Genomic DNA, 9869 nt, shown 5'->3' on the forward strand with positions numbered 1-9869 from the left:
AAATTTCCGAAAAACTTCCAAAAAGTAGGACTTTCATGCCTGTGTTGCGCTGAAGAAGATTCTCATATCACCCGTCAGTAAAGCGAAGCGCTTTGAAATGCATCCAAGAGCCTTTAGCCTTTTGGAACAAAGTTATTTTCAATTATTGGAGCAATTTGACATAAAATGGCGAAAATTTGAGTGGCGCAAACCTGGCACAGCCCTTGATGTGCATAACCTTGCGCCAGCAGTTAAGTACGGTGGTGGCAGCGTGAGCAACACAGGCATGAAAGTCCTACAATTTTGGAAATTTTTCGGATTGTTTTATCATGTAAATCCTTCTAATAGTTCTTCTTTATGTCCTGACCAATTTTTGCGGCAGTTGACCCAGGATTACGCCTCACCGACATCAAAATCTCCCGCTCTTCTCGATCGGTCAGCTTTGGAGGCCTACCAGAATGTGGCTTTGATTGAACTGTGCCGGTTTGATTCCAATTTTTTTGGACTTTTTTAATCATAGAATGCGTTTTAAAAACAAATTCGACAATTTCCCGCTGAGATTTCCCTTTTTGGTCCAGTTTGACGAACGGTTTCCTCCCTCGGGAGCCATTTTGGATGAGTGGATCGAAATACCACCAGAATTCACCAAAAATTGGTTTAATCAATGACAAAACGCTTGATTGGCACAATAAACCTTCCTATTTATCCTACCTCGTACTAATTTTTGAAATGTTTTATTAATAAATGGCTTTTTTTAAACTAATTTAAGTTTGTACGCAGATTTTTTCTGATTCGAAAACAAGTGTATTTTTTGTTTTTCGATTTTAATTAAAAAAGTTGCTGATGGAAATAATTGGAGACTGGTTATATTTTTTCATAATAAATATGTTGTTAATTTAAAAAAAAAATGAAGCCAATATCTTTAATACAACTATTTTTATTTAACATTAAAGTTGCGCGTTAAGTTTGTACGCAGACTTTTTCTGCTTAGTGTATATATCTTATATACTATGTTCTGGAGAGAGAGTTTTATGGGCATATACATATATACAGATGTTGTAAGTGGTCAGCATGGGAATGCTGACATAACTTGAATGCTGTCTTAGAGTGCAGCAGAAGTAGGTGATCGTATTTCGCGTCCACTTGAGTTTGTTTATTTATGCAATACAACTCGGTGTTGCTGCTTAGCTATTGGTACAGTGTACCCTCGATATATGCACATACTTCACTATATACAAGTCAACAAATGGTGTAGACTTTTAGCTCTTGTAAAAATGGCAAACGAGAAACGAAAGACTCGTTTAGTTGAACACATATAAGATATTCAACAATTATGCACAACTAAAACATTCATGAATCACTCAATTGTATTTGATTAATTTTTCTTGCACTGCTTGCTTCGCGCGTAATACTTCAATATAGATAAACAAAAATATCGATAAGAATCGACAATGATACTTTGTGTGACCATACTGTCATAAGGTTTCGGTTAAAAAGGTATTATACTAAAAATTAATTTTTGTTATGTTGTAATTGGTTTTGTATATAAAATCGATCTATTAGCGCCTTCTAGTTTGTTAAAAGTAGTAAATATGTTAAGAAACAATTTATTTGTCTACTTTTGTTTTTGGAAAAAAGGCAAAAAAAAATCGTTTAGAAGTGGCGCTACACATAAAATTCTTACATACCTAATCAAATTTACAAACTGTTGCAGTGGTATAATTTGGTATATTTTACATCGTAAAATAGCGTTTAAAAAAATTTAAACTTGTGGGCACCCTACAAAGGTACTATCAATACAAAAAATCAATATATCAAAATGTAAATAAAAAGCGTGCATGCATTTAATTTATTAATCTAATGCGACATATATAAATTGCAGGGGGAAACACAGGACTGCACAACAGGATGCGATTTTCGTGGCATTCATGGAACGGCATCCAATCATAGCCAAAAACTACTACAAAGGTGATAAATTGGCCAGCGAAGCGGCTTGGAAAAGGCTGAGCAAGGAATTAAATAGCGTGGGGCCGCCAGTAAAAGAATCTGGCGAATGGAAACGAGTAAATAGTCGTTAATGACTTTCAATACTTTCGAGTTTCTGAAACCTTGTCAAATTATTAAAGGTATGGAAGGATTGGAAAAATGGCATTCGCAAGAAAATAGCGAACAACAGGCTGGAGCCGAATGCCACTGGAAAGAGCTCTTTGTACCAAGACACTTTAACGCCTTTGGAGGATGCAGTGGCAACTATCACCGATCTGTATGAGATAGCCGACGTAATCGTAGAGTCTCAACCCAAGTCTAAAGTTCGCAAAGAGGAGAATTCAAATATGAGTTTACATGACATTAAAACTGATCGCGACGAAGAAGCATTTGAGAATGGTGATAATACTTAACATTAATAATTATAATAATTGGAAATAATTATTTTGCTTAGAAGACAGCGAGCAGGAAGAGGATGATGAGGAGGAAGACGACGATGATGGCGATTCTAATGAGTCAATCAGCATTCAAAACGTCGGTGTTAAAATGGAGCAACAAATGCATCATCATTCCCCAGCCAAAAAACGAAAGTTAGAGCATGATACACTCAATGGGTCATTTGCGGGAGACAAAACAGTGCTAATGGACATAGCCAAGGAACTACGCGACCTTAATCGACAGACTAGATTAAATGCTCAGCGCACAGAAGCGAATACGGAGGCTTTGTTAGCTATGGGAACACAGATCTCTGATCTGATGCAACAGCAACTGAAAGAGCGCAAGCGACTTAATGCAATAATGGAGAAGTTTATGCTAAAGATGGAGACTACCGACTAATATATATAATCATTTAATACAAATACATACATTTAAGGGGCGACGTTCAACGAATCATAATTTTGTGTATATTAAATTCATATACATTAGTGCAATCGATTAAATTCGCTTTCTATAATATATTAAGAATTATAAAAAATGTGAAATTGATTCTCATGTTCAAGTTGCTGGTCAATTTCATTTTTTGTTGATAATATAAAAAAAAAGAATGTAACGATGGTTTTATTTTATATGTTAATTTTGTGTTAGAAAACAACGCTGCAAATATTCCAATTTTTTTTTCTGAATTTGCAAATTTTTTTTTATTTAAGTTCAACTATATTTTTAATAAATAAATAGTATTTATTGTATAGAATAGAAAACAAAAGTATGTTCGACCAGGATCATTAGGCGTGTCTTTATACAAGTTCAAAGCTTGTGAAGCAATTCCTAAAGTAATTGAAAAATTGAATTGTAAGAAATTTCATTTAATGTGAATATCAAATTGGGAATCTAAGAAAATAAGGTTTTCTCATGATACTTTTGGGATCATCCATTTTAATAATAATTCATTTTTTTTAATTACCCTTAATATGCTTGGGATCGGCTTCAAAGAAAGAAAAGTATACCCTGAACATTTTGAAAATCTTTAATTTGAATTATAGTTTATTTTATTTTTGAAATCTTAAGCTGAACCCTTTGCAGTAATTGCTTTACAAATAGTGTTAGTATTAATTTTAATTGTAGCTAATCTTTTTAAATAAATACATTTTTGAAATCCTAATTGGTTAAATGGAAATAAACTGATTATTTGCTGTGTCTTTTTCACAGCAATTTATATTCTGTTATTTATTTTTGCTTGAACATTTATTACCTTCGATTTGCATTCATTCTTGAATTCAAAGATAAGCGCCAAACGTAGTTTAACATTCATTTCTACGAATAAATTGTCATCATTGCGCTGTGAATGACACATTTTCTTAGAGATGGTTTTGGAAATATCGAATGACATTGCGGAGAAACACACTCGGATTGAACGCTCAACATTAATTAATGTTAATGGATGAAATCAAAATTACCAATAATTAGTTAATTGTTGGTCGTTAACATTTACAATTCATTTATAATTGAAAGTCGGAGTACCACTGATTTTAATCGATACAGGGCAGAAGACTATCGATAGCCAACACCTTCCATCGCCAATCTGCAAATCAGCGCCAAAACTGCGGCGGAATTGTTTTTAAATTAAATTTAATTTTGGCCTTTTGTGAAAGTAATTAAAGGTTTCCTAACATCATGTCCGGCACCTTGGATGTTAGGGTTTGCAAGCTCGGCGAAAAGAATCAAGTAGATGAGCTGCGTGAGCTCATCAAGAAGACCACGATTAAGGAAGTAAGTAGCGTCAGATTCAAAGTAAGTCAGTCATCATTTTATTAAGCAACCTTTTAGTTAACCACAACACTGAAAGCACGGCTGCCGAGGAGTGATTGCATCAATTTTTGGAATTATCTTTTGTTGGCGTGTGATGTGAACAATGCGGAGACACGGGAGAAACGTTTTGCCTGCGTTCAATGCTTTCTGGAGGGATTGCGCACCATCGAAATGAGTTACAAGCTAAGCGTCGATTTGATTACACGTCTTCATCAAGATTTGCCCAGCTTTTCGTCGGACGAGTTAAACTGGATTCTGGAGCACTGCGTGGATGATATGCGAGCTGGAGACGCCAAATGTGTCGCTTGGAAGGATCTTCTGCCAGAGACTCTGCTTGTGCTCATTACTAAACCTCGTCTTGTCATCAATGGCATTGCTATGGCCGGCAACGAACTCCGAGATAGTACCGTGAGGAATCTCTGCACCATGCGTTGGCCTTCCACCATCCTAACGCCTATTGCCGACATGTTTAGGTGACTGTCGCATTTCTAGTTGTGCCTGCATTCAACTAATTGTTAATCTTTTTTTGCAGCACTCTAAAATTAAACAATGGGGAGCGTTTGACAGTTCTTAACAAGTTTTCAGGTGCTTTGCAGGACCTGTCGCCAATGGAGCTACCAGCTCTGTGCTACCAGCTCTTCTCCATGTGCCAAAGCGCTGCTCAACTCATTATTCCATTGCTGGCATTGGAAAAGTACTTTTATCGCAACTACTACAAGCGTTTGTTTTCGGACATGTCCAGCAATTCCACAGATTTTGATAGTATTGGTATGCACTCGATATACTTCTTATATCTGATATTTACAATATACTGTATAGATAATCCAAAAGAAAGTGTATATCAAATTGTATATTGATTTTGGCTAAATTTATAGGCAAGATTAATTTATTATCTGACAAAAAATATCTATATCAAGCTGGTTGTTCATAACAGTTTTTAGGAATTTCTCAGATGGGCAAATACTACTAATTTAAATACTACTACGTTATTTGAAAATAGGTCTAATATTGACTTTTAAACCTTATAGATAATTATTCGGACAAGGAGCTGCGCGAGGCGGAGGAGACAGTTCTGCATCATTTGAACTATTGTACCATGTATTTGCTGAACGAACAGCATATATCTATAATGCTCAGGGTAATATTCAACATTCAAAATATATAAGTCATGCTACAGTTTCATTGATTTCAGAATTTTCTTTATATGCCCGATGTAATATTGACACCGTTTATGCTCAGCGCTATTATCTCGATGACGTCTGTGAATCGTGATCCTGAATCTGCAAGACCCTCAAGCTGCATTCTGCTTCCATTTCTACGCAACGTCATCAAACACAATGAGGATGAGCGTACACTGGCTGATCACTCTGTTTGGTGTCGTGATACACTTCAACGTCAGCAAGTGGATTTGCATCAAGTGTTTACAGTACTCATCGATCAGAATAAGGACGGCAAGGATGTTATAACGCCTGGATTAGTACATTTGGCATTTACCCTACTTAAAGCTCAGAATTCGCCCAAACTGAATACGCTAGCCATAACATTTCTGACCAAGTTTATACGTAGGCGATTCATGTTTGGCCAGGGTATTATTAAACGTATTGCCGAATGGATGGTTGTAGATCAGGTCCAAAATCAGTTCTCGGGTAAATAACTGTCTAACAACTTATTTGCAAGCTCAAATGAAAAACCATTTTTTTTCTTAGAATGTCTTACAATGCTGAGTGTGGCCGACACTTACACTGTCTCTGAGTGCTTGGAAACTATTACAGATGTTATGGAAGATTTTCTTTGGGTAAGTCGCCTATTTTTCATCTCTATATTTGGCATTTTAATTATTATCTCACAATACATTTCAGCTGCCTGGTGAGCAATCCATGCGCATGATGAACTTTATATTGCCTTTACTCAAACTTTCGAATCGTGTTCGAGATGCTTTAATCGAAGTGCTTCGTAAAGCGATGACTAAGTAAATGAACCCTAATTCTTTATCATTTTGAATTTTTCTATCAAGATTTAAAAATAACTTGAAATTAATTAGTTTTGACTTTAATAATTTTAAAACAGCTATCACTAAGAGTTTCAAACTATTACTTAAAAGTTAAATTTATTTAGGGATCTTCGAATTCGTCGAATGGCGATCTTTGGTTTCTGTATGATCCTTAAGCAGCTGAACAATAGTAATTCTCTGCGTCCATCTCAGAATGCAAGTAGCTTCTGCACTCAGCATAACATCTCTGGCTATTCAATGATGACACAAAGCTCATTAGGTAGTCGAAGCAATCCGCAGCGAAATTTCGATATGCTCACCTTAGAGATAATTGGCATTCTTCGCAGCTGCTTTGATCAACAATTGGAGATACGTCGTACACTCTACGAGAGTGAGTAGATAAGATTGTAATTTGAAATGCATTAATTCTATTATGCTCTTCTACAGATCTCCAACGAGCAGTTGAGCTTAATGCTAAGCTCGTTCCTCATGTACTTCAGTTTGTTGATTTTCATTTACGCAGCTTTTTTGACACTCCGCCCGCTGATCAGATGGGGGACGATCTGGATACCCGCTTCAACATCAACTATGAGCAGCTAATTGGTTCTAAGGACGATTACGCAGAATTGAAGGATAATCTAGGCTGTCTTGTACAATTTGTTTCCTATTGCTTGGCAATTTTTGAACGTGTGCCTTCTGGCTGCGATGTGCGTGAAATGCGCAGACTATTGACGCTTTGCATCCAGAGATTGGTGGCCAACAGATTGTCATTAGAGGATACGGTAGGTTGCATTGAATCTAACTATTTGTGACAACTTAATTCATACTTGAAACTCTCGTTCAAGGCTGCGCCAGCTACACACTTCAAATGCGCCCGTATTCAACAAGAGTTGAACCTTATTGAGGGTTTAATTTCGCATTCTCTACTCACTTCTAAGCCAAATAACGATGATATAAAACACGTTCTGCCTCTGTTCAAACAGCATCAAAAATTGCTAAAAGGTCTTCACGGCTTGGCAGACTCGTCGAAGAAATCTCAAAAACAGTCAAAATCAAATACGAATGACAGCAATTTAACTGTCAATGTCAGTGTGAGTACAGCTAAACTTAAAGATATCTGCAAGCATCCTGAGAATATTTGGGATCTTAATATACTGGAAAGGTTGCTCCATGTGCTACATGAGTAAGTTTTATAAACTTGTAGAGATAATATCAATTTTGTATGTCATTCAATGACTTCCATTTTAGCGATCTTGTGCCTTTTGCAACTGCTGAAAATACATCGCAATTGCGAAGCTACGAGCCTTTGGTTCGCTATGTGCTTGAGATTACTGCCCATAAGGTAAAGGCTATACGTGAGGAGCCCGATTACAAACAGTTATCCTTTAGTAAGCGTACTTTAAAACTGCTAACCGATATCACCAAAGTGATATATGAGAGATGCATTCGTCGTTTGCCTGATCTATGGCGAGATTTTGACCTGGAGAGCGCTGCTTTGGCAGCACACTGTTTTATGGAATGCATTCGTACTGCTCATGAGACGTTTGCAAAACGCTTTAAAGAATTTGTGAAAGGTTTTGGTAAGAGTTAAATAAACTTTTCACCTTAAGCAACGAATTTTCATTAAGTTTAAATATATCTTCAGATATGGCCATTGTAAACAGAAGCAAAGAGGTAACATATGTGCTGCAGGGTGTGCTTGATCAGTACATGAAGGAGGAAGACAGCAACGATAATGCTGCTGAAGCTCTCAGTGCTGATAGGAATGGAGCCAAGTTACCTGTTTACCTAATGGAGTCGCTGGAAATTCTTTACGATCACATTGGATATGGCGAACGTGCGACAATTGATTCCTACACTTGGCTGCTTGAATTTTGTCAAAGTTGGGAGGTGCGAAATCCAGAAATGGGAATTGTACATCGAGTATTATTTGCACAACGCCAGAAAACTCATTCAGGTCCATTCTTTGATGCAGTCGCCAGACAATTGGGTCACGTATTGGGGAATCAGAATGATGATAATGTGCATCAAGAATCAGATTTGGGTCTTAAGACTCTGGATATGAACACAACAGCAAGTTGTCTGCAGTATATTTATGCAGTAGTGCAGAAGCAGCTGGAGGATGTGGATTATTTTATTAACAAGGCCAACAATCTAAAATATAAATGTAACATTGTGCCAGAGACCGATCGGGTCTACTATCGAGGCAATCTAGAGACATTAGAAGGTTCTATCTGCACGCAGTTGATTTTGATTACGCGCACACTGTTGGAACTTACAAATGTGTGCATACCACTCGGAAGTCACATGGATGGATTAATGAAGCTTCTAATACAACTGTACACGTGCCTCAAGAATCTGGCCAGACACTATTTGGTTGGCTACTCGGCAGACTCAAGCAATGGCATGAGTAACAAGTAAGTTAGACTAGCATGATTTCCAGCTTTTACCGATTGTCTGAACTTTTTCCTTTAGGTTTGAGCAGCTTCTACGAAATGTAGGTAAGCCATTGCCGGCAAACATCTATCAGTTGATATCTTATGTGGAGTACAATATTCTGGACGATCAGTCAAAGGAGCCGGCAGCAAAGCGCAAGCCGCAAGTAGAGCGTGCCAAAGTACTCCGCGAAACACGACTCATACCCAAGGTGATATTGGCCATTGAGAACTTTAACAAGCACATCATATTGCTGTCGAAGAAGGCCAAGACAAATGACCGACTGGCAAACTATCTGCATTTTGGTGCAGTGCGTGACTTTAACATCAAGTCGGGTGACTTGAAAGCAGTTATCGAACGCACCTATTCGCACAGCAGTCAGATTGAGGTGTCTGATAGTAATTTGGAAAATGTGGAGGACGACGAAGATCAAGAGGAGGAACAACAAGAACCTGCCAGCGAAGATGAGCAGGCCAGCAACGTGGAAGAGTCAGCTGAGGTTGAGGAGGAGCAGCCACCGCCTTCAAAAAAGCAACAGGAAACCACTCGCAAAGCTCTGCGAAGACGACGCGTTCCTAACGAAGATGCGGAGGAGTCGCAACCTAAACGTAGGCGTGGACGGCCCACAAAGAAATAAGAGCGGCCTCTGTGCTCAATCATTGTGAGGATGTTGGATGGTGGATGTATGGTAGGTTGGGGGCACTTTTAAGAGCAATAGCAACGCGTGTGCCTGTATCATCAACATCGTCGTCATTCGTTGCCAAATCCATTTAAGTTTTTAACTTGTGTTTTTATGTACTTTTGCGCAAATTTGATGCCCGCACGCAATAGAGAAACTGCGTTCCACCTTGCCACCTTTCGCAGCTCACATGGCGAGTGGCCGACCCATCATTTTATTGCACTTGAAAACTTAATTAGGCCAAAATGCGGTGTGAACGCCTATATATATATTTTTTTCAGCTCTGTATCAAGCTGTGCGAGATTTTTATTACATGCATCAAATGTAATTTGTTACCAAATTTGATGTGTTTCTATCTTCTTCAAAACGGCATAAATAAAAGAAAACTTCTACGAGGGGTTGGGGTAGTTGTTAAGTGGAGTGGGCAGGGTTGAAACCGCTGTTCCTGATGGCCTGCCAACGGTTTGCTTTTTCTTCGTGTTTTGGTTTTGCAGCAGAGAGCCATCATTTAAATTCGTGGCAGGTCTTATGGCCAGGTAACTTTTGAGTTTT

The 9869-nt window shown here is 37.9% G+C and overlaps 3 protein-coding genes across 4 annotated transcripts in view; 2 read left to right on the forward strand and 1 right to left on the reverse strand.

Annotated features, from left to right (window-relative positions):
- The window catches only part of LOC133843581 (uncharacterized), a 178953-nt gene that overhangs the window by 31539 nt on the left and 137545 nt on the right, over window positions 1–9869 (reverse strand). The gene's annotated exons all lie outside the window — the stretch shown is intronic.
- On the forward strand, window positions 1672–3012 carry LOC133844291 (nucleoplasmin-like protein ANO39). 2 transcript variants are annotated; one of them, XM_062278210.1, is made up of 4 exons: window positions 1672–1800; window positions 1862–2042; window positions 2106–2364; window positions 2423–3012. In XM_062278210.1, coding segments are annotated over exons 1-4 (822 nt in total). In that variant the 5' UTR covers window positions 1672–1798; the 3' UTR covers window positions 2803–3012. The 2 variants fall into 2 exon arrangements, with proteins under 2 accessions (XP_062134194.1, XP_062134193.1); XM_062278209.1 differs by having other exon boundaries at window positions 1673–1800; window positions 2420–3007.
- LOC133842155 (Fanconi anemia group I protein homolog) lies at window positions 3935–9657 on the forward strand. The gene is made up of 13 exons (XM_062275137.1): window positions 3935–4173; window positions 4231–4685; window positions 4745–4980; window positions 5241–5350; window positions 5405–5858; window positions 5919–6007; window positions 6072–6181; window positions 6328–6593; window positions 6650–6984; window positions 7048–7385; window positions 7451–7782; window positions 7848–8619; window positions 8678–9657. The coding sequence occupies exons 1-13, from the start codon at window positions 4078–4080 to the stop codon at window positions 9273–9275; spliced, it is 4191 nt and encodes a 1396-aa protein (XP_062131121.1). The 5' UTR covers window positions 3935–4077; the 3' UTR covers window positions 9276–9657.

Source organism: Drosophila sulfurigaster, chromosome 3 (assembly GCF_023558435.1).
Source record: "Drosophila sulfurigaster albostrigata strain 15112-1811.04 chromosome 3, ASM2355843v2, whole genome shotgun sequence".
Classification (NCBI taxonomy): Eukaryota; Metazoa; Arthropoda; class Insecta; order Diptera; family Drosophilidae; genus Drosophila; species Drosophila sulfurigaster.